Source organism: Sander vitreus, chromosome 12 (genome assembly GCF_031162955.1).
Source record: "Sander vitreus isolate 19-12246 chromosome 12, sanVit1, whole genome shotgun sequence".
NCBI lineage: Eukaryota > Metazoa > Chordata > Actinopteri > Perciformes > Percidae > Sander > Sander vitreus.
In genome coordinates this window covers 11,357,567-11,381,664 of record NC_135866.1, presented here as the reverse complement: position 1 = coordinate 11,381,664, position 24,098 = coordinate 11,357,567, and the positions used below count along the sequence as shown (strand labels likewise).

General features: G+C 38.7%; 3 protein-coding genes across 4 annotated transcripts in view; 2 read left to right on the top strand and 1 right to left on the bottom strand.

The window, feature by feature from the left end:
- Positions 1–733, bottom strand: part of tnn (tenascin N) — a 42,009-nt gene extending 41,276 nt beyond the window's left edge. For both annotated transcript variants that reach the window (XM_078263778.1, XM_078263779.1), the window contains exon 1: positions 578–733. The gene's annotated coding sequence lies outside the window, so the exon portion shown is untranslated. The remainder of the gene's footprint in view (positions 1–577) is intronic.
- A 14,808-nt stretch (positions 734–15,541) lies between these two features.
- On the top strand, positions 15,542–17,464 carry mrps14 (mitochondrial ribosomal protein S14). The gene is made up of 3 exons (XM_078263528.1): positions 15,542–15,638; positions 16,493–16,657; positions 16,855–17,464. Exons 1-3 carry the CDS (start codon positions 15,570–15,572, stop codon positions 17,035–17,037), a joined length of 417 nt encoding a protein of 138 aa, XP_078119654.1. The 5' UTR covers positions 15,542–15,569; the 3' UTR covers positions 17,038–17,464.
- Positions 17,465–19,024: 1,560 nt separating this feature from the next.
- On the top strand, positions 19,025–23,840 carry cacybp (calcyclin binding protein). The gene is made up of 6 exons (XM_078264328.1): positions 19,025–19,188; positions 20,273–20,483; positions 20,603–20,699; positions 20,855–20,954; positions 22,246–22,340; positions 22,692–23,840. The coding sequence occupies exons 1-6, from the start codon at positions 19,171–19,173 to the stop codon at positions 22,855–22,857; spliced, it is 687 nt and encodes a 228-aa protein (XP_078120454.1). The 5' UTR covers positions 19,025–19,170; the 3' UTR covers positions 22,858–23,840.
- Positions 23,841–24,098: the final 258 nt, after the last annotated feature.

The window sequence follows — 24,098 nt, the reverse complement described above, 5'->3', positions numbered from 1 at the left end:
GACTGTCATGTAACTGACGGCAGAGTCAGGGCGAAAGGCTGCAGATATGGACTGTTTCATTCAAGTGCTATCACCCATGTGTTCAAAGCCCGGTAGATATAGAAAAAACGAGGTGAGACATGGGATGAAGAGAAAAAAGGGAGAGTGATAGATGGATGGAGATGGGAGAGAATGAAAAGCTGAGAAAAAGCTGAGACGGAATTTGTAATGTGAAATAAATGGGAAGAAAACACGTGATTGGTCCTTTTGGGATAAATAAACAAGAGCACTTTCCTAGCACAACAACACTAACAACTCTGAATTAACAACTGTCCGCAAAGTTTTTTTATTTTCTCTTTATAGTCATTGTTTCCATTTGGTCTACTGCATGTTTAGAAATGTCATCAAATAAATGACTTTAAACCTTACTGTACATTGAACTAAACAAAACCTACCAATACAACTTTAAATCGTCACACACCTACAGGTTAATTGGACTAATAACTAAATCCTTCAATTAAAAGACATATTGAGGACAGTACAAATGAAGTCCCATGCTTAAATCACTGAGAAAGACAAAAGGAAAAGGTTGCCTTACCCTTGAGGGATTTCTTTAACTTTCTCCTCCTCTGCTCTCTTTCTTTCTCTTTTCTCTGAAGGACTGAGCGTCACCAAGCCTCTCCTTCTGCCACCTGTTGACAGGCCTGGGCCAATGATTCAAAGACTTCCACGCTGCCAGTGACTTTTGCTCTCTCCCTCCCTCTTCTATTGCTACAATCTCTCCCAAATGCCTATAGGCCAATGGGCAGTTAGTTTGGGAGTGTCTCTTCTCCTCCTCTTCTCAAGTGATAGAATGAAAAAGGAGAGAGATAATGAGCAGCATTTACTACTCTTTTTGCCTCTTACTTTGCTTCTTCATTGTAACACTTTTTAATATTATTGTTTTATAATAATAACACATTTTCCCCTCCCTGTTTGTGTTTGGTTACTGTAGCAGAGGATGTTGAAATGAATGTATGTAGCAGAAGGAGTATAGGGTCTTAAACACAGTCACTGGATAAAGGTTTGATTCAAGGGAGCAAGACTTAAGCCAAGAAAAACGCAGAGTCTGCTTAGGATGGAGGGGACCATTGGGGAGTTATATTTGACAAAATACATTTTAAAAATCTGCATAGGAAAACACATTTGATAAAAATCACATTTTTTTCCTGGAATAAAACCTTCTGGGGGTGTGGGTGTTTTGAAAATGGTGATAATTATCATAAGATTCCTTTGGAGCCTTTATTGTTTGGTCGGATGAATGGCACTGAGAAACCAAAAAGTCTTAATTTGATTTAATAATATTTGCGTACTGTGATATCAAAGTACAGGCCACCGCTGTGGGGATGCAGGCTAAGTCCTTTAAGCTATGAGAAAAACCACCAACCTCCAAGCGTCTCGATCAAAAATCCCCTCAGACTGCATTGTATGGTCACTTTAAAGCACGCAAAGAACAAATATAGAAACAAATATTCTACCATCATGACTATCACCAAAGATGTCAAGGTTTGCCATACTTTACGCTGACAGCGGCTGTTTGTCTCTAAATATAAAAGGTTTCGGATTTCTGTGGAAACAGAAGTGAAACTGGAGCTGAAGCTGAGGGGCCATGTACAGAACAAATGCTGCTTTAACTTTTCACTTCACTCTTTGACATGTTAGTCCATGTGTCATTTTGTCATTTGTGGCATAGAATTGATAGGTCATAAATACAAATGAATGCAAACTGGTTTACTTAATAGGGCACTTGGACATTTTAGAAAATATTCTTGTTTGCCTGTCTCGAAAGATGGATCTTTTCTAATGGCAGTACCCAATGATAATTATTTAAACCTGAAATGATCCATTTTTTGGCCACTTGTGGGCAAGGCAACAAGCTGTTTTCACAATATTCACACACTTTCACAAAGATGATACTGCTGACTTGTTGGCAAACTGTTGCTCATTTAATGTTAATTTGAGTCCTATTTTTGTCCAATATTCACTTTAGGTTTAGTTCTGTTTGGTCTTTGACTCCTTTGGGAAGTACAAAGTATTTGCCTCTTTGCAGCAAAATGCTACACTACTTTGACTAGTTGCTAACTTTATCTGTCTGCCTTTTGGTGTTGGGCAGACGTGATGATGGGTAAGTCATGGATTCAATTTGTGTTTTAATAGTATATTTGCCAGTTTTTTTTAAAAAAAGCAAAAAGAGCAAGGATTATATTGTTTGCACTGAGAGGCAACATAACTCCTGAAAGATAACATCTGTCATTCTGCTAAAGTGTCTGCAGTGATTTTAGACGCAAACTGCTCCTTGGACTGAGGAAAGAGATGAATGAATCACCGGATGCTCCATAATGACACACTCATTACAGAGGTTTAAACTTCCTCTAGAAGTTAAGCTATAACCTTGGAACATTAGTGCATGTAATGTTCAGCCTCAGATTTGGTGTTGCAGCAGAGCTTTCTACCCATCCTACTAATGTCCATGATCAGAGAGCTATGAAACTAGGGCACTTTCAGTTATGCTGTACTGAGAGAATACAGACTACAAAGATTAATTCATTTGCCTTGAATTTTCATTAGATCTAGAGATTCTTCTTCTTCTTCTTCTTTTGAACAAGTACAAAGCTCGTTGGTCTTTCTCATTAGAAAGATGAATGTGGAACTGTATTAATTAACTTTGACAAATTGGAGGGTACAATCACCTGGAATCAGACTTTTATGAAAGAAAGAGAAGAAGAAAGGAAGACGACTGATCTGATATCCCCATTACTTAAGCCTCAAAAACATTTTCAATGACTGAAGTTATATGGCATTGCATTACGTGAAAACTGCTTTCATGTCTGTCTGAGGCCCATAGCCCTCCCATAGAGACTTTGAATGGGAGTCACATTGTACATTAACAGAAGTATGCAGTATTTCTCATCAATACTATGACATCTACTACTACTACTACTACTACTACATAAATGCTACTACATGCAACAGTAGGAGGTATACTGATAGGCAGCAAGAGTTTGCATGTCCGGAATGTTTGTATGTTGGTTTCATGGTCGGCTTGTCTTTTTGCCAATACCAATGTCCTTCATGTCTGTGTGTGAGAGTAGAGATGTGAGATGTGTGTCACTTGCTTATCTGAGATCAGCTTCAAATGTTTAGACCCAATTACTGTCTCTTTTTGATTTGGACATAGGCAAACTGATTCCAGCACAGAGGAATGCAATAACACACACACACACACACACACACACACACACACACACACACACACTGACCAATTACTCAAATAGCAAAGTTGTCAACATGTTTGTCACAAATGTCAACGAGCATTAAGTTTCTATTTCAGCTGACAACTTGTCCACAAGTGTTTTTACTAATTTTGGGACCATTCGGTACATCAAAAGATCTGTTACTTTGGCCCTTTGTGGATTGGTAGAAAGTATCGACCAATCACAACCTTAAAAAAACAACATCCTTCTTTCCACCTTTCTTCCGGAATTACAACTTCACGACTGTAGTTTAATAGTAACCCAATCCTCACTTGCTTCATTCATGCTAAATCAATCCACCTCTTCATCGCTTAGGGCATACCTATCCATTCATCTCTCCTTCCTCATTCAGACTTCATCATTGCTAACAAAACAAGAATTATATCATCTCAGTGAACATAAAGGATACACAGAATGTGAAATCGGCACATTGAACTTCAATCATACACTCGTCTGTTGCTACAACATGCTGGGTGGGAGGTGATGACATTGGAAACTATCTCATGCATGTTACTAAACCTTTAGGGGAATGGGACTGTTTCCCATTGTTGTTGGTTTCAGCCCATGTCGGGAAACATACCCCACATTAGCAGCAGATGTAACAGAGCTCCCACAGAACTCACAGCAGGTTGAATTTTATGTGTACTGTAAAGTGATGCATGTCTGTACTCTGTTCCCTCTCGCTGAACTCTTTTTAGAAGTGCCCACACACATTCAGTTCATTCACTTTCTGTATATCTGGTCTACTTCCATTGATCTGGCCTGTACCTAATAAGCAGGGTGTGATTTCAACCATCTTCATCTGTCAGTTTATTTTACTGTCTTTTGCTGGCTTGGAGTCCTCATTAAAACAAAGTTATAACTATCAGCATGTGAGACAGAGTTGGATCTGCTTCCTCTCCCCTGTGACGCTTTCCTCTAAAGTTGAAATACCTTTACTTTGCATCAGCAGCCTATCTTACTCTTTGTGATGGATAAGGCTGCCTTATTTTATTAGTATGCATTTGCTGTTACATGCTGGATGGAAAACATCTCCATATAAATTAACACTTTCAGTAAGAGAACTTTTGGTAATAGATATTGACAGATTTACAATGCACACATTTAGGAAAATGTCTGGAAATTACTGGTGGGCTGACAATGACAACAACACTTTATTATGATATATTCCCTTGGTTCTTGTGTTCTCTTGATGACAGTGGAAAATATTGGCTCAGACAACACTTCAGCATCTACTTTTCAATTATGTTGGGATCTGGTTAGCAGGGTTGGTCGGTTGTGGTTTACATTTTTCTCATGTTCTTTAGTGAACTCAGTAAATACAAAGCCATGCTGGATGTACACCAAAACCCTTCAGTTGCCTGTAAACTGCAGATAGCTTCTCATAGCTGTTGTCTTTAGGTATTGCTGCTAGCTGTTTGCTATGCTACAGTTTAGGAAGCATCCTGCAACGCTGAGTTAAGACTTTGTGGTAGGGAAACAATAGTTACAAGGTTGCTGAAAACCATCGTTAAAATCCTCAACATGCCACATTCTTTCCTATGAGGCTACGAGGAGAGCAACATCAACAGTTACAATAAAACTAGAAGCTTCACTTTAACTGTACAACCTCATTACAAAAGGGCAATGCTATTTTCAAATTATTTCCATAGCTTCTCGGTCATTTTTGTTGTGTAAAAGTGTAATAACATTTTACAGTGCATTCCTGTCTCAGTCATCATGAGCTCTAATAAAAAAAATCTCAACAAAGTTACATCAGACTCTGTTAATATTCTCAAATGACTGTGCAGTGATTATGATAGAATTAATGAAGCGATGAGTATTGCTGACATACCTTGATCTTCCCATGTTCTCTTCAGCACGTTTTGGATTTGAGTTTGAATGCTTGCTAAATAAAAGAAGTAATTTATTGTCCACTCCTCTTCGCCTGCTGCAGATCTTTGCTATCCTCTTGTTTTTCCTGCCAGCTAGGATAAATAGCAGCCCTCCTGATGCTCATATATTTCTAGTTAGATCAACCATGTGTGAGAACTTGCAAGCATTGTTTACAAAAGGAATTTTAGCTGCCTAATGTCCTGCCGTTATTAACATGATACTTTAGTACTTGGCATTACCGGCTACGCCAAAGATGTTATTAACAAAGCTAACAACTGCATTATTTATTACTGTGTGCCATTTATAACAAATGTGTGTTATCATTATGAACTTTTACCTTAAATGGGAACTATGCAGTTTTTTTTAGCTTAATTTACCTTAACTGAACAGCTTCAGATGTAACAAATTGCTTTACGGCACTGTACACATACAGGAACCGGCTAGCTATAAGAACAAGGTAGCGATGGAGTTTTTCACACTATCGTCACGGCTGAGCCGGCAAAAAAGAAGCAGAAAGCTAGGAAAGCATTGTCGGAGGAACAGAGAAAGAAGAAACGGCAGACTGACCGAGCGAGGAGTCAGACGAGTAAACATCGGACCTGCGTTTTCAGAATGGGGAGAACTGAGACAAACAGAAGCCTGCAAATCTGATGCTGACCTGGCGTTCTGGCTGTTGCACATGTAAGTATCTTTGGGATAAATTGTCTAATCTTTGTATTTCTTGTTATAGTGACAGGATGTTTGCTATTTTCTGTAAAGGTTTTTATTATGATCGCTGTCTGTTATAGGCTTACCAGCTAGCTTACTAGCTGTCTACCTCAGTGGACATGGCTCCGTGCGTTCACCGGCGTCTTTGAAAACAAATGCACATGACCAGAGGGAGAAGATGGGAGGGGGGAGAGTCGCCAATGACTTTTTACAACTGTGTTGCCAAATATCTATTCTGAAGCTGTAGGGGGAGCTCTATAGAGAAACCTGCGAGCAAAAAGCGAAGACAGCGAAGAAATTTGCCAAAACTGCATAGCGCCCCTTTAATGTTACTATCTCAAAGCTCTCTATTTAGTTTTCTTTGGCGGCACCTAACGCGATAAGTGGTAATTGCAGGTGTGTTTTTGGATCTCACTTTTTTTGAAAAGGGGAGAGAGAGGAGAAAGACATGCAGCAAAAGGCTGTGGGTCAAAATCAAACCCGCGGCCACAAGAACTGAGCCTTTGTACGTGGGGCGCACGCTCAACCAGGTGGGCTACGCCAGATAGCCAAACATGTTGTCTGTGTGACATCAGTTAGTTGTGAGTTGAAGTTGTTTTGCGGTACCTCCGCCTACTCTTTCCGGCAGACCAACCACTGCCGCTTGTGATTTTTCCAGGGAATGTCGCCCCAGACACCCAGTTCATTAAACTGCAAATGCAAGGGCTTTCATCACTGACCCATAGGCTCAATCATCATTGTGTTAACTCCTTCAGACATTTGTTAATATTACAAACTACTTTAAAGAATTAAGTTTTCAGCATTTTCTTACAAATATCTTAATTTGTACAGCAAGGTGCCGCAGCACCTGCATCTGTCACACACAAACCTGAATCGTTGCAGTTTATTATGTAAGTTACACATTTGCAAACTAGAAAACCTATTACAATTTTCAAATAGACATTATGGGTTAGAAAAAAGTGTTGTCATAGCCTATTTTGATATTTCTGAGTCTGGTATCAGTTCTCAGGAGTACTTCAACATTTTGAGAAAAACACATTCATATTTTTGCTTAAATAAGATGATTGATCTCTCATGTCTGTATGGTAGATAAGAAGCTACAGACAGCAGTCGGTTAGCTTAGCACCAAAACTGGAAACTCTTCAAAGGTACTGTAACACAATTTTGATTGCATCAACTATACATACAGAAACTACTGAATGTCTACTGTATATGTGCTCAAAGAACCACTTTTAGTAACTTAAACATGAACCTTCATTGAATCCTTTCACGCAAACATGCAAAAAGCACATTAACTCTTGAACCACATGGTATATTTAATCTGTGGTAAGGGGAACTGAACATTACTGATTGCATGTTTCCTTGTGGATCTGGAAACTGTTGATTGAGAGGGCTGATTTGATCTGAAAGGGAGCTGCACTATAAGGGGCTTTGTGCGAAATGGGAACTGACGGATGGATCCAAATAGCACTCGCCGATATCTAACACATGAAATATGTTTAAAGACTAGATGTCTGGCTCGTCTCGGGGTTATTAGGCTAGATTAACACAGCACAACTCAAAGCTGACACTTTTCCATTATTGTGGTAAAAAGTAGATTTTTTTCCATTCCCGTCTGAACATTTAGAAAGAGGGACAACATCTTTTATCGTTGTTTACGTGGAAATGACAAGATCAGATCAGTGGAAACTGGGCCAAAGCTGGCGTCAATGCTACATTCTGCATGTTTACACTTGTGAAATGTCTTGAAGGCTGTTTTTATTTTTTACCGGTGTAAGCTGAACATGTGTGACCTTGGTGGAAAGCAGATCAGATTGGAGGCTGCAGTGTAGATAAAGCCTAAAGTTATTTAGAGAAAACAAACTAATGCCACATGGAGGTTTGATGAATGTGTTTCAAAGCCCTTATGTGTGTGTTTGGCGTTCTTTGATGCCTACTACACTGTGCACATACAAACAAAGTTGTGGGCACACACACACACATACACACACACACGCACACACACGCACACACACACACACACACACACACACACACACACACACACACACACACACACACACACACGCACACACGCACACACACACAGATTATATACATGTTCATAAATTATGCACTGTTGCCCTGTCACTAGTTGACTTTGATGCAAAATACGGTTCAGATTTTCATTGTTTGTTAGTTAACCACACAGTATAAAAAAAGGCAGAAATTGTTTGTCTATGTCGTGATTATCTGCTAATGTTGTTTAACTACTGTGAGCGGTCAACACATCTGGCTTTCAGACTTTCAAAGATCATTTTTAATGTGGGCTATGTTTTGTTAGACAGCATATGGTAAAGACCAACAACAAAAAAATATGACTGATATGAAACAACGGCTGTGGTCTAGGGTCATTAATACAGTACACATCTGCTTTAGATCACAACTTTAAAAAGGTACATATACATTTGTTCTCTCAATTTTTCACACGGAAAAATGAACTACAGTGAAGAATTAAGCCACTTAGTTAGGCATTTATATACACTACAATTCACAAAATGAGATGAACCTGTCATCACAATGATAATTAATGAGTCCTTCAATTTGTGTGCATGAAGTCTGTGCAAGCACATTAATTAGCAAATGAGTTAATTGGAACAGACAAGGCAAGTCAAGCAACAGTCTGACGGATGAGCTGGTGTCAACAGCTGTTACAGAGCTTCCTGCCTGGATGATGTGAATACCAGTCCTCAGGCTCGGGTCATCCTGTCTTTGGCGCCATGTGGAGACCTGACCCCCCCCCCCCCAACGCTACTGCTTTTTTGATCTCAGTGACTCACCGATATTTTTTTGTTTGTTTTTTATTATTTGAATTTTAGGGGCTATATAACATAGTATTACTGGAATTACAAAGCATAGAAACGTAACATGGTTTATTTTTGCCTCAGAGAGGAAAGACAACGTGAGAATTTAAAAAGAGACAAGCTCGGGCAGGTAAAGCTGCATAACTTTCTGTCACTTCCAACATTTGTGGCTGATGCTCGCTTTACAGCGTCGATGGAACAAATGGGCCGCTTCCATGAAAGTAACTACCCATGGAATTTAGATTTCCAAAAGAATGAAAATAAATATGTGATCCCCTCTGTGTGAGATAGCTGATTTCAGCTGACAGTAAAAACAAAGATAACCTTTAAACCGACAGGCCAAGACCTTTAGGGTCTCCACTGGAAACTCCAAGTACTCGGTTACAGACGGAGCGACAGTGACAAATAACACACTATTCATGTCATCTTGTTCTTTTATAGGGAGTTCTAAATAACTCATGTACTTCCTGTATTAATGTGATTCATACAAAAACATGAAAAAGTGAGGCCAAACGATTAAACACAAACTCTGACGAAAAGGAAATTATTTCAGCTTTGTAAAACGGCACCAGGAGTTACCCTTCACCTGATTCTCTTGGGTCAAGAAAGATTTGTTTTCAAAGCTTGCGGCCTACACTTCCTCAAGCACTGGTGGTCCTGTAACTAAGTATAATCACAGATGTGTCTATCCCCCCCTCTCTCTGTTTCTTTCTTATTCTCTCTACACTCCAAAGTAACTGGTCTCGTTTGAATTCAGATCTCATCTTAAAGTACTTCTGTTCTTCTGCTTGACAATGACATCAACACCTAGCAATAAATTCAAGGGACTAATACAGTTTGGCTTTTACACATATGTCTTTATAGCCTCTGAAATGGGCAAAAACAGAAGTGGCCAAAACACAAACCAGCTAATGTTTTTCTTCATGAGGTTGTGCATCAAACATTTTATTTACAAAGTGGAGCAGCTCTTGAATCTGGGAGGAAGAGTGGTTGGTTTTATAAAATCCTCCCCTCAGAGGGGCATGAGTGAATGCTGCATATCTGCAGATGGGACTCATCATTTTTACTTGACCCAAAAGACTCAGTTCCACGTCTTACAATATTGTGATTGATAACATTAGGTTGGTAATATATCTGCCAGAAAATGATAAAACAGATGCTATGAGACAATCATGCATACGACTGATGGCCACACTATTCCACTTTAAAGTCTAATGTGTTTGATAGGCACAATTTCCCAAATGTTAAAAATGAATGTACTTTGTGCATTTTTTAAAACATCATAAATCATAAACAAAAGCTTTAAACGTCAGACTAATTCATCAAATGGTTTCATTATTGCAGTCTGGGAAAATAAGTATTCTGAAATCCAAACAACCAACAAACTTTGCTGTTATGAAACCCTTATAACCTCAATAGAAACATGTAATCGTAAGTATTGCATTAGTGATGACCAAGTAACAAAACAAAACGTGATGGTCAGTTTTGTTTTTCTCATCTGCTTAAAAGTTTCACCTGACATTGGTAAATGTATTGGTATGAGTAAGTAAATTATTTACTCATTGTCCTTTCATAAAATGTACATTTTAAGACATGACATGTTAATAAATTGACTAAATTTACTAATTATAAAGTATTAATTTGTACATATTAGTTACTTAAATCACAATACAAAGTGTCAGTTGATCTGATGATATTATTCATTTGTATCCATTTATTCAATTGGTATATCATTCTAAATGTCATTTTTATTCATGGGGAAACTGCTTGTATCAGTCAGAACAGTCCTAGCTCTGGGAAAGACCCTGTGACCTTTGCACATTTGCATTTGCAAAAACATGCAGTGAACTAAAGAGGGTTTTCTTTGAAAGCTGTGATAGGTCTGTATTCATGTGCGCTTCTCAGCCTTTAAATGTATGTGTGAATTCATTAAGGATGTGAGCTTGCATGCGTGCCATAAATTTGACCAAGCTCTCTCTTTCCTTTTCTTTCTCTCTCTCCTCTGGGAAGCATTCCTCGGGTCTGGAAAGCAGAGACGGCCCAGTCAGCCAGGTCATGGCCTCACATTAAATGAGCTGTATCTGCTTCAAATGGACACTGATTACTAAGAGGAGAAGGAGTTCCCATGCTGATGTGTCAGTGAAGGTATCGTAATGGCTAAAGACTGCTCATTCAGTGTCTGTAACCTAATGTCAATGTGTAAGATGCAGTTTTAAAAATCAAGACATTAAGACATATTTAAATGTAGCATAAAAGTCAAACACTGCATATAGTGTGTTTAGTTATAAAGTGCTGGAGGGCCTATAATATTTTTTTCTCCCCTAATTTTGCTGACTCCATTTCTCCTAAGGTACACTTATACAGGGTTTAAATAAGAGTTTTCCATGTTAAAAAAAATCTAGTCTGAATGGTTTGCTTTGTCAATGATTTATTAATTCACCTTTAAATACTGTAACATGTGCTTGCTTCTTTTCATTTGGCAAAAAGGTTTGTCAGAGACGTCCGTAATAAAACAACGGTCCAGTTGAAGGCTTAAAAAACTGTGGCTCCGCTTGTGAAGTTTACGACATCTCGAGGACAGAGAGAGTTATTTATTTTACCCAGCGAGAGAAATACAGGAAATGTCTCACGGTTACGTTTTTTTCCTCTTTGCACCAGGTACTGCATGCATTTGATTATGGTCTCATAGAAAGAGTGGAATGTTTAAAATGGACTGTAATCACTTCACCACATTTGTATAGACTGGTCTGTCAAGACATAACACTTTCTTGACATTAAGTGACTATAATGTGCTTGGCGTAGATAAAAATAGGCACACGCTGAACTAAAGTAAATAAATATTGTGAGAAAAAGAATAAACACGTTTTGTAGATTGATCTAACATGAACACAATCGGCTCATTTACAGTACTAAATAGTGTATCTGTCAACAAGTCAGAAATTCACCCTTTAAACCAGGGGTCTTCAACGTTTTTTTAAGCCAAGGACCCCTTAACTGTAAGAGAGATGGAGCAAGGACCCCCTATTACATATATTTTATAAAATGAAGTTTAAATTAGGCCTACAATAACATGTAGGGTGGCCTAAAGCCTTAATACATACATTTTTTGCATAAAATACTATGCTATTCAAATAGCCTAATAATTGTTGCCATGGTTTTATAAATCATGTTTAATGTTAAACATACATACATGATGCATGGCCTTAGTGACTACCTTGACTATAGGCCAGTGACCTATCATCAGTGGGGATTTATATTTGCTAATAATATGTTGGATTCATGTTAAGACTTTTTAAATTTTGAAAAAAGGTCCCCCCTGCATTGACTCTGAGGACCTCCTAGGGGTCCCGGACCCCATGTTGAAGATCCCTGCTTTAAACAATAACACATTAAAGTAATTTGTCCCAAAAAAAGGTAAGAAAATGTAGGAATGATATCTGGATAGTCATCCATTTACATTTATGAAAATAAACAAACATTTGCTTGTCTTAGAAATCGTGACTTGGTTATATAAGTTTTATAATATCAGGATCATTGCCGGCTATACAGCTATACATATATATACAGCAAACATTAGGTTGTCCAAAGTTTTTCAAAAAGGCATGACACCTCTGTTTTCTGTGCCAACTTCCATCACATTATGGCCCTATATAATATTATGTTATCCATCCATCCATCCATCTTTGTCCGCTTATCCAGTATCGGGTCGCGGGGGTATCCTGCCCAGGGGGCATCCTTACCAGATGCCCGAACCACCTCAACTGGCTCCTTTCGACGCGAATAACGCAAATATTATGTTATGGTATAGAAATATAAGCGGCTAAAGATGAATTCACTCAAAACTGCTTTCAAATATTTGATCTACCAGAGGAATACATGCTGCGATGTGATGCTATAATCTGGCCTTGAGCCGTCTAAAGTGAGATCCCATTCCCTCCCAGATGCCAAAGTTAAGCTTTATTAAGTTTTATTAATACATATGTCACTACTTTTTTTTTCCTGACTGGTACAGTAATTATGTGGGCATGATTTATGTTCACAGGATGGTCATGTTGTACAGCGTTTGGTCGAGAGAGGGAAAGCCAACCTAGCAGCTTGTTTATTGCTCACAAGTTGAATTGTAATATAATGATGTCATCCTGAACAGAGGTGGCAGACACGGTCATGTTTACCCTGGAGTTTGTTGACATGTGTGTGTCTTTGTTTCAAACTGCTCAGCAGCAGTCATATAAGAACATTAGCAATAATCAAAAGTACATCTACATTGTGTGTATCATGAGTGTGGACTGGTAGCTGGAGAGGTGCAAGATCACGTCCATGGGCACTGCTGAGGTGCCCTTGAGCAAGCCACTGAACCCCCAACTGCTTTGACATCTCTCCATTTGATGCATGTGAATAGGTCCTGTGTTCCGGCCCTGTGTGTAATTTGTATAATAACAGTGAAAACACTTCAAATCCCCTGGCGGATTAAAAAAGTATGTCTTCTTCTTTAATAGTCTTAGCCTCAGTTACATCATTTTGACTGTTCACTGCACTGCTGTCATTTTTATGGATGAGGCCACTTGTCTGCTGTGTCCCTGAGTAATCTTAACCTATCTGATGATGCACAAAGAATTTCAGCCTTGGCTGACAATAAAGTTGTATCGTATCGTATCTCAGAATCAGATCAGTTTTCTATTGCGTGGCTTTGTTTCCAAATCTCCCAAGTATTTGCTATGATCCCACCTGAGATCTTGATCCCCTGGAAGGCACGAAACTGCACTGCTGTTAACACCTGTCTACATGACAACTTTATATTCAATTGCTTCTTTAAAGCCAGCTGACGAGACTGCACTAGTTGTTCTACTGTCATTTCTATTATCCACTCGTAATGTAAAAAGTCCGGGTATCAAGGATTTCCTTCGATGCTCTTTCTCCATTGGTCCCTTAACACAAAGCACTCAAGGATACACACACATGATTCTGATAGCCGTTGTCATTGAATTCAGTTTGAGCCACAGTAACCCTCATAAACCCATTCTTTACATTGTCAAAAAGTAACACTGCAGAGCTGTTCTGTAAATGGGGATAAATAGAGCCACCACGCTCTTCCTCAGACTTCGAAACGTCACTACTTAAAGCATTAATATACTTCTAACGGGTGTGCGGATCTATTTGTGTTTTTCTACTGTAGAAATATTTTTTTTTTCCAAGTAACACTTGAAATGATAAAGGCACTTGCAGATTACCAATCCCAGTGGACACAAGATATGTGCGTGTCTTTTCTATTGTTTCTAACTGGGGATAGATACCTTGTTCAAAGAAGCATTGGTGACACTTAAAAATACTGTTCCAGTTGCTGATGCTAGTTGCTTATACCACATGTTTGCTCAAGTACAGGTACTCCATACTGCATGTGCCAATTTTGAACGTACTCCTCCAGCAGAAAGGTATTTTTGCCAAAGCAACACAAAGACCTGGCAACCTGGCATTTATCATCATTTTACAATACATAGAAATGTAGAAGGTCACCTTTCAGAACCTCTCAAGTCTTTGACATCTCTTTGCTATGGAGGTAGAAGAAATTACAGAGGGAATGATTTTGCCTTCCTGGTGATCTTGGAACAGCCACTTCAGGGGTTTGAACTAGAATGCAAAACCAACTGAGGACCAAAAGCAGTTAAACTATACGCTGCTGTCAAATGACAATGCTGCTCGAAAACTGAACAATAACTTTTTTCTTGCTTGACAACCATCTAGTTGCACAATGCAGGGATTTGAAAATATTTGTTGCCTACTAACTGAGAATATAAAAGACCTCAAGTTATTTCATGCAACAACAAATGTATTTTAATACTTTGCAGTGTTGGTCTGATGCTATATATTTTTTTATCAGGTTTACAAACACCACTATCTGTTATTTATGCTCTGTAGATGCACTTTGTCTGCTATCGTTTTTCATTTAATTTAAACCTGTACAGATTTCGCAGCCTGCGTCATAATGTTGCTCTTTATAGAGGAAGCAGTGCGTGCAGTTTGTCATGTGTTAATATTTAGCCAAGAACGCATCAGCTCAAGGCTCCAAAATAATGGGGATTGTTTAAGAAAACTTTAATGGAGTCTGGAGCGATTGTTAAATTGTTTCTATAAAATCTTTTTAGGACAATGCCCCGCTGAACCATATGTTGAAAGAAGACCAACCTGTACTGTTTTATAGATGTACTTCCTTAAAACAATTTTAACTTTAATTGTTAGTGGTGTCAGGGGAGACAAGATGTGTCTGGGTTTCAGATGATTGAAGAATAGAATTTCAGTCAGACATAAGGTTTAGATTCAGCATCAAAAAGACCCCACAGATCCTACTCCTTTTGGGTGGTGAGAGAGTATGAGCTTAAACTCATGCAACGACACTGCCACCTGTTGGTTCTTACGTAGTACTACAAGGGTCTAAAACTGCAAGTCCCAACCTGGGACTCCTGTTGGTCAAGTCACCTAGTCAATTAGTCTCGCATTGCCAGTCAAAACTGCAAAAGGACACAAAAGTGGTGTTGAACTCAAGTATGCCATCACAAAATCTAATCTTGAAATCAAATGTCTCAGAATAAAGTTGTAGTAGTCACATAATCAGTTTGTCCAACAGTAGGTATTATGATCTTATTAGACTAGGCTAACAAATAGTTTCTTGATTATTCATTATCTGAAATTTCAAACTCTAATAAAGCAAAACATAATCACGTAATAATAAGATGATTGCAACGTTGAATGGAAAAGAAAGAGATTGATCCACACAACTCTAAGATGTGTTTCCATTTATCATTTCACACTCCTGGTCAATAGGTGGCGATGTTTCAGTGTGTTATTATCTTGGTGGTTTTGCTCAACATCATTCAATATGGCAGCCCACAGGATAGCATGTTTCGGGTTAAATGCCCTTTATTCCACTGTCTGCGCCCCAAAGCAGGTACTTTACCCATTATAACGCGATATTTTGTGTTTTAAGTGTTTCTCATTCAGACTGCATTGCATATCATTGACAGAAGAATGGCGAAAGCATCGTTTTCAGTGTAAGCTAGTGGTCTTACTAGTTGCTAGCTAGCTAGCTTTCTGGCGTTAGCTTCGTATCTAATGCTAGTTAGCCTACTTAGTGACAAACGTTGCTAAGTAACTTAACTATCTATTTAGCGTAATAGCTAATAGCAAGGGAATTGTCTGACCTGTTTGGATTAAAATTGAAACGTTTTTTTTTATTTTGCAACAAACAAAACTTGTAGGAGCAAAGTGGAAATGATTTTAAAGTCATTTCTGAAGCTAACGGTGTCTCGACTCTTGACATACTTCCTGCTCTGTTACATCCATAGGTTAACGTCACACCACTCAGTCTCTGTAATGGCGGTCTGTTTTATGAAGGTGAACGAAGGTATATTTGATGAAACTGATGCTACAATGAGGATGAGTAGCGAGGGGATGCTGAGTTGAGTCCAAAAGCCCATGCTGCTGACCTTGTACTTGTCCGTAGCACAACAGTGCGGATGAATCCAAATGATTAACCTTGTGATCACAACAAAAACATTGGTAGGAATTTAGTATTCCTATAAGTTTGTTGGAGCTGCAGTCACATTATCTCTATGTAAATCTACACCTATATGTCAGTGACCAGTGATTTCAATATACTAAATACTAAAAGGCTTTAAGAATAGCCTGCAACGTTAGGCTCAGATCTTGAAAGAAACTCAGCTCGAGCTATTTACTCTTGTGTGTGGTACCCAGGGGCCTAATATTAGCTGTCAATAACAATTGCTGTAACACTGTGTGCAGGCCCTGAGGAGCTGCTGGGGGGCGGTGGAGCAGGTGAGGGGTTACTACGTTGACTGGAGGATGCTGAGGGATGTCAAGAGAAGACAGATGGCTTTTGACTATGCTGATGAGAGGCTGCGGATCAATGCACTACGGAAGAACACCATCCTACCCAAAGAGCTTCTGGTACAAAGAAATATTTCTACTCAAACTATTTTTGTCAGTGTTTCGTAGAACTGAGAAAAAATGCAATGTTATCATTTATTACATTTCACCATAATCAAATATTCTGTGATCATTATCGGAGATGTTTCATTAAAAAACCAACATCCAAGATATAAAAAAAACACTGCATTCTTAAACTGTTTACATTTTTTTTGCAGGAGGTAGCAGATAAAGAAATTGCAGCATTACCAAGGGACAGCTGCCCTGTGAGAATACGCAACAGGTGTATTATGACTTCCAGACCTCGGGGAGTGAAGCGGAGGTGGCGCCTGAGCCGGATTGTCTTCCGTCACTTAGCTGACCACAACCAGATGTCTGGGATTCTGAGGGCCAGGTGGTGACGGGGTCCATTGGACACTGCAGTCGGATTGGATCATGAAAACAGGCTGTTTCAGTGGTTATTATGAGGAGAGCAGGACATCAGCATTCAATACAGACTTGTTTTGGCCTTTTAGTGTCTGGAGTTTTTAGTGGTATTGACTGTAATGAAACAGTTCCACCACTACCCTCAAAAGCCAGGAAGGTGTTAATGTGTAAAGTGAATCCACTGAGATCACTGCAGCATACCTTCAGAATTTTGTATGTGCAAAGGACATGAATATATCCATTCTGTAGATTATGTGTGTCCCAGTAAGTAAGTTGCTTTTGCTTTCTTATGGCACTTCTAAATATGAAAAACAACATAATGCATACTATTTAAAGAGCAATGATAATGGGACTCCTCAGAGGAGCAACTGTCAATGGATGAATAAATATTATTGTACATTACGAGCCTTTCTTTACAAGTGTCTTATTATTTATTTATTATAGTTATTGCAAAATGTAGAATTTGATACAGAGACTAGCTATGTTTTATAGTCTTATTAATACAAATGTGGTTAAAGAAGTTAGTTACCCCACCACGGAATCACCTAAAATAAAGACTGTTCAAAATGTGACTCGAAATTAACACTTAATGTCTATCCATTATATAATCAGAATAAAGATGATTATGAGATGTTTACTCTGAAAGGCATAACAACTACTTAGAAGAACATGTAGTGAAACAATGGCAGTGTATAGGCTGGCTTGCCAATCGCCACTAATCAAAAAGGAAGAGGTCACAAATTCATCATGAAATAATGACATCTTGGCAGGAAATCTGGAATAACGACAATAAGGGCAAGTCAACTTTATTTATATAGCACATTTAAAACAACATAGGTTGACCCAAAGTCCTTTACAACCAATGCAGATGGTTTGAAATCTGCCTCAATAGACGACATTGCATAGAAAAAAAGTACATTAAAACAACACAGAATGTAATACAAAACAACTGACATTAAGACACCAAAGTCAAGTTGAGAAGAAGGAAGTTAGAGGGAATTAAAATCAACAAAAGATGAAAAATCAGTATAAAGAAATAAAAGATGAGTCAAGCGGTAGAAAGCAGCTAAAAGCAAGTGAAGAAAAGGTGGGTCTTTAAATGAAATTTTCATTTTTCAATCGTAGAACAACCTAATGTGGGATGGGAGGTTGTTCCCAGTTAGTCACCTTTGGTTTTGCAGTGTGAGTGAGGGACTAGGAGGATCCGTTGGATGACGGATGACCTGAGTGACTTGGGGGCAAAATATGGAGTGAGCAGGTCAATAACATATTGTGGAGCTTGTCCATTTAAGGCTTTAAAGACAGATAGTAAGATTTTCAAATCAATTCTGTTTTTCACTGGTAGCCAATGCAGTTGAGCCAGAACAGTGTGATGTGTTGTCTTTTCCTTTTAGGCTGTGTTTTGGACCATTTGGAGTCTGGAGACGGTGGAGTGGAGCAAACCAAAATACAGCGAAATACAATTATCAATCCGAGAGGTGATAAATGCATGAATAACTATAATATAGAGATAGAGATTATTACAAAATTCAAAAGTCTGTCAAAGTGAGAAATAGAGGTGCATGTAGGAAAGAAGAAGCAGTTTTTCTAGGCTAAGATTGGGACCATAAAAAATGACATAAGGACATACAGGACAGGAGGTTTAACATGCTGAGAGGTTGTAGGAAGTTCAATGTAGAAAGAGAAAGATTGAAGGACAGGGTGGTAGATATAGAATGGGAGTGGAGCATCGAAGGACTCTTAGAGACACAGGTTGAAGGGATTTTATTTAATTGAAACAGGTTTAATAACCAGAATTATTTACAATGTTTTTTTTGTATTACTGTTTTTTGTACAACTATGATGTTACATACCGGTACACTAGGTGGCGGCATGTTCTCTTAATACAGCCATGCATGCACCTTAATCATGTTTGTAGCCCGCCAATGAAACAAAAGAAGAAGAAGAAGAAGAAGAAGAAGAAGTAGTAGTAGTAGTAGGAGGAGGAGGAGGAGGAGATCATCTTTGGTGAAAGCAAGTTAACGTTACGTGCAGACTCACTCAGGAAGAGGACACAGTCACATTTCACATTCTGAACCTAGCTAGCTAACATAACTGATAAAGCCTGAATGGATCTTACCGAACAGGTAAACAACATGTTTTGATTCAGTTTAGTATACGCCGACAGGGCAAAACTAGGGTTTGTATGGTATTAGCTAGCTAATGTTGACGTTAGTTGAGGTGGCCGAATTTAGCTACAACTAGCTAACGATATGTTACATGATTCAAGTGACGCCCTTAAGCAGTGTTACGTTAGCTAACGTTAGGTAACTTAGCAAATTAGCAAGCAACCGCAAACCGGAAAAGTGGTGTCTGTTATTTTTAAGAAGTATGTTAATGTTATGTCGTTAAGAAGAAAGCGCATTTTTAATCAGAACGTACTTAAACGCGTAACGTTACTTGCCAAAGATAACGTGCATGTCTGGTGGCATTGTGTCAGGAGCTAGCTAGCTAGCAAGCAGTAAGCTATCATTGACTGGAGTAGATTCTAGCATTCTAGAACATTCTAGCAACGTAACGTACTGTCAACATAACTAACGTTAGCTAACGTCGAAGCTCATTATTTGGAGAGATTCACTGAGAGGCTAACGTTTGGCTGAAATTCAATACAGTGACAGCCAAGAGTGCATCGGGTAACTAAGGATAGGGGACAATCTATATATCCTGTCAATCTCGACGTTAGTTAACGTTAGTTTAGTTAGTAATTTGGCATCTTATGACTACCATTTACTTCAGCATCCCTCATGTGTAGTTAATGTAATCGAACTTCTTCCAGCTAACTGATTTCACAAGGCATAAATATCACTATAAATAATAATAATGTCAGTGTGATAAACGCTTGAGTGTAGCCATACTTTTACATTTCCAGTTACAGGGTGATTTGCATTAGATAGCTAAGACTCTGGGCAGAAAGAGGAAAATACAAAAAATAATTTATAAGCAGGGCTGGAACTAGCTAAGTTAAATAATTGTTTTAACAATGTTATTTTACTAACTTGTTGATCAGCTAATAGCAAAACACTTTCAGTTTTGGAATGTAGACTGAGGTAAAATAATCTGTTTTGGCTTCGACACATTATCTAAAAAAAAATGTTCTGTCCAACTGCCTTTTTAAATGGTCGAATTTAGGAACGTGCATTTCTCAGTGGTCTAATTCTTTCCCCAATATAGATCAACCAGTTGGAGGCAGATTTGCTGGAACTGGGGTCACTCCTGGAGAAGGCAGAGAGGAAAAGAGTGCAGGAGCTGCTAAAGCAGGAGCAGCAGAAGGTGGAGAAGGAGCTTTCAGTCAAACGACAACAGAAAGAGAAACAAGCCATGAGAGAAGCAGACCGGCCTGCTGCCTCTAAAGCAGCGTACACAGTCAAGATCAACAGCTATGGTATGGTGCCGTTATTTAGTAAGACAACCACTGTCATTTGTGAGAAAGTACAGTTAAGATGTGTGCAAGAGCTGAAAAGCATTTAAATGTTGTTCACACTTTTGCCTTCTTCTCTTTAGCGTGGGACCAGTCAGAGAAATTTGTCAAAATTTACCTTACATTGAAGGATGTACACAAAATTCCATCAGAAAATGTGGAGGTCAACTTCACAGAAAGGTACAGTTTTATTTATATATATATATATATATATATATATATATATATATATATATATATATATACATACATACATACATACATACATAGTGTTTATTATTCATCATGTACCCAACCATACAATTAATTGTATTTGGTCATCCTCTCTTTTGCAGGTCATTGTCTGTGTTGGTAAAGGATCTCGATGGAAAAAACCATCAGATGACAATTCTCAACCTGTTATATGCAATCGATGAAAAGGACAGCTATAAAAAGGTTTTTTATTATTTTTTTTTATAGAAAGTGGAAGCAGGAAATGGGCCAGAATAATTAAAATATTTAAGCCTGCATCTTAAATCAATTTCAGAATCTTGATAGTTCCATTACACCTCTCTCGGAATCATTTTTTTAATAAAGATTGTTAGCAGGTTTTTTTTTATTAGTGTCATCATCATGCAATTATTTGCATAAAGCTTAGGCAAGGCAATTTATTTATATAGCATATATATATATATATATACACACACACACACATCTATTTTATTTTTTTACAAAGGAAAACTTGGAGGAGCAGTTGGTCAGTTTTGTGTAGCTGGTCCACCGTAAAAGTCAGCCCATCTTAAGTTAGTGAGCCTGTGCTGAAATTGGCTTACCCCCTTCACTTTGACCAGCAGGTAGCAAGCAAGACACAAGAACTTGGCTTTGGTTTGAGAAGTGTTAGCATTTATTCACGACACAAACTGTACACAGACTGCACTGCTACGTTCACAGCTATAGCGTTTACTGCTAACTTCATACTCGGCGGCAAACGCACCTCCCTCGCTCTCTCCACCGCACACTCGCTAACGGGCTGCAGCTTTCGCTGTGTGTGCACTACATGCGTGGTGTTTGTGTGTGGCTGTGACACTGTTTGTGACACTGTTTGTGCCCCTGTGTACGCGAGTCATCGGCACGTGAGCAGAAGACAACGAGTAGACGCCCGGCCCGTGAGTCAGCTTGTCATCCAGATGCTCTCCTCATTGTTTTTACGTTCATACGCTTAGGTGATGCGCAAAAAAATGCTTAGGCGGTGCGCATAAGTCATGTAATGGCAGGGAAAACCCTGAGCACACACTAGAACCTGTTCTGGTATTGTTTTGTCTGTATCAGAAATGTGCATTAAGCAGTTTGTTACCACTACACAGAAAGACTCCAAAACAAACTTGCCGTAATAATCCTTGATTTACTACATTTATTTATCAAGTGCTTATGGCTAAGTACAATCGCTAAATGTTTCTTGTGGCGCGTTCACACCACCCGCGTTTTCGGCAGCACCGTTGCATACAAAGTAAATACAAAGACGCAAATTTGCGGCAGCATTTTTTTCATTACGCGAATAACTTAAAGATGTGAAATTGGAGAAATGTGGGCATCTAGTAGTCTCTTTTCTTACCAACTGCTGAATTCAGGCTCAGTGTTGACTTGCATTGTACCCTTGGTTCAATCTGCTTACTTCTGGGAGAAAATAGAGCAACTGATTATTGTTGGCTTTTGAAAGGCCTGTGACCATCTTTTCTCCCTTCAACAGATAAAAACAGACATGGTCCTGGTCATGTGCAAGAAACGGGCAACAAAGAAGTGGGAGTGCCTAACAACAGTGGAAAAGCAGTCAAAAGACAAAGAGTAAGTTAAAAGAAAATACTGATTCAATTTAGTTCAAGTAATTTGTACAAGGTATTGTGCAATGTATATGACGACAAGTATAATTCGTACCACTGCTACTACTACTGGTAGCTAAGGACACAACCGGTGTGAGCAGTTGTGTAAAAATACCATAATGACCGTCTTGCCGGTTTCTCATACACATCTGGCCAATCACACCAAACAACACTCCTGAGACATTGCAGTGCAGTACCATATCTGTGAGCCAGGTGTCACTGTATACAATGCAGCCGGGGTGCATGCTACTGAATGAGAATCCTAGCTATAATCCCAGCCGTTAAACTCATACAAATTTTCTTTGTACCTCAACAGTAAGCCCAATATTGATGAGAGTGCAGACCCCAGCGATGGACTGATGACCATGCTGAAGAAGATTTACTCGGAGGGAGACGACGAGATGAAGAGAACCATCAACAAAGCCTGGTCAGAGTCCCAAGAGAAGAAAATTCGAGGAGGAGAAGACATGATGGACATCTGAACTGCCCTCACTGCATGTCCACAGCAGGACCAAGTGAGAGCTGCCAGGGATGCACCTGACATGACTTGAATATTAAATGTTGCGTGGACATTTCCACGAAATCTATAAATTCAGTGTACAGCTCATAAATAAAGGTTCAGGATTAATGTCTAAGCCCCAGAAGACCTCATTTTGCCCCTGCTTTGAAAATCAGGCTGCCGATGTCCTGATAGTGATAGACCTTGAAGGCGTGGAAAATATGTGTACAAGCATAATGGCAGTGTCCAGCAGATGGCAACCTAACAGCAAAAGATATACACATTTCATCACCTTTTTTTTTAAATGTCAGATTTGATGGGTTAAAGGATCACAATGCAGTTTTTTTTGGTTTTTCTTGAGATTAATGTCTGTTAGTAATTCATAGTTCAAATTGGACCTGGGTAAATTAACTGTGATACATCATGTTAATATTGCTCCCGTGCAGAATTCAGTGCAGCTAAACCAAGCTGATATTTAAGCTGCTTCCAAGTGTACATTTGCCAAAGTCATGCTCATATTCCTTTTAACCAAGATAACCAAAGGGCTCTTCTGGATTCTTTTAACGTCTTCATATCAGCCTTTTTTTTTTTTGTCATTCCATAAATAGCTCAAATGATAGCTGCTCACGCATCATTCCAGTGTAATAATTCACATTACTGCATAGGTCATAGGTGTTTGACAGATTTAATGTATCTTACCCATTCCTGTTGCATAGTGTAATGCTCTAAAACACATTATTTGTAATTATTTAGTATGACTTGGATTTTCATAGTGTTGGACAGTTTCCCACTATAATTCCTATTTACAGCACTGTTGAAGTTGCCCATTTCCCTCCAGCTTTTGTGAATATCTAAAATGTATGTTTATGTTGATTATTTACCCTGGCTTTTGTCATTGCCTTACATGTATTGTTGTCTGCCCTCAATTTGTTCATGAAGTTCTCACAAATATAGATCTTGAACTGATTTTGCTTTGCCTGTGTCTGTTGTCTGGTTTTGAGGTCAGAATATGTGTTTTAACTAGCCATGCATTAGACTTGCTGGCCCCACTATGCATGCTGTCATGTCTTAAAGAGCTATTTTTTTGTGTAGTCATAATTTAGATATGCCTTCACAGAGGCCTGCATGCTCGTAGAAAAGTTGGTATTTTATTTCAAGACCATGCCTACCTGAACTTATTCTTATAGTATACATAGTAAAATGAGCAATGGTCCAAGCACCTAG

Excerpts from the sequence above, each read along its gene's own strand:
- mrps14 (XM_078263528.1), top strand. The coding sequence starts at position 15,570 with ATGGCAGCCCACAGGATAGCATGTTTCGGGTTAAATGCCCTTTATTCC. Across the intron at positions 15,639-16,492 it reads CTGTCTGCGCCCCAAAGCAG|GCCCTGAGGAGCTGCTGGGG; the intron begins GTACTTTACCCA and ends CACTGTGTGCAG. Across the intron at positions 16,658-16,854 it reads TCCTACCCAAAGAGCTTCTG|GAGGTAGCAGATAAAGAAAT; the intron begins GTACAAAGAAAT and ends TTTTTTTTGCAG.
- cacybp (XM_078264328.1), top strand. Across the intron at positions 20,484-20,602 it reads AGTCAAGATCAACAGCTATG|CGTGGGACCAGTCAGAGAAA; the intron begins GTATGGTGCCGT and ends TCTTCTCTTTAG. Across the intron at positions 20,955-22,245 it reads AAAAGGACAGCTATAAAAAG|ATAAAAACAGACATGGTCCT; the intron begins GTTTTTTATTAT and ends TCCCTTCAACAG.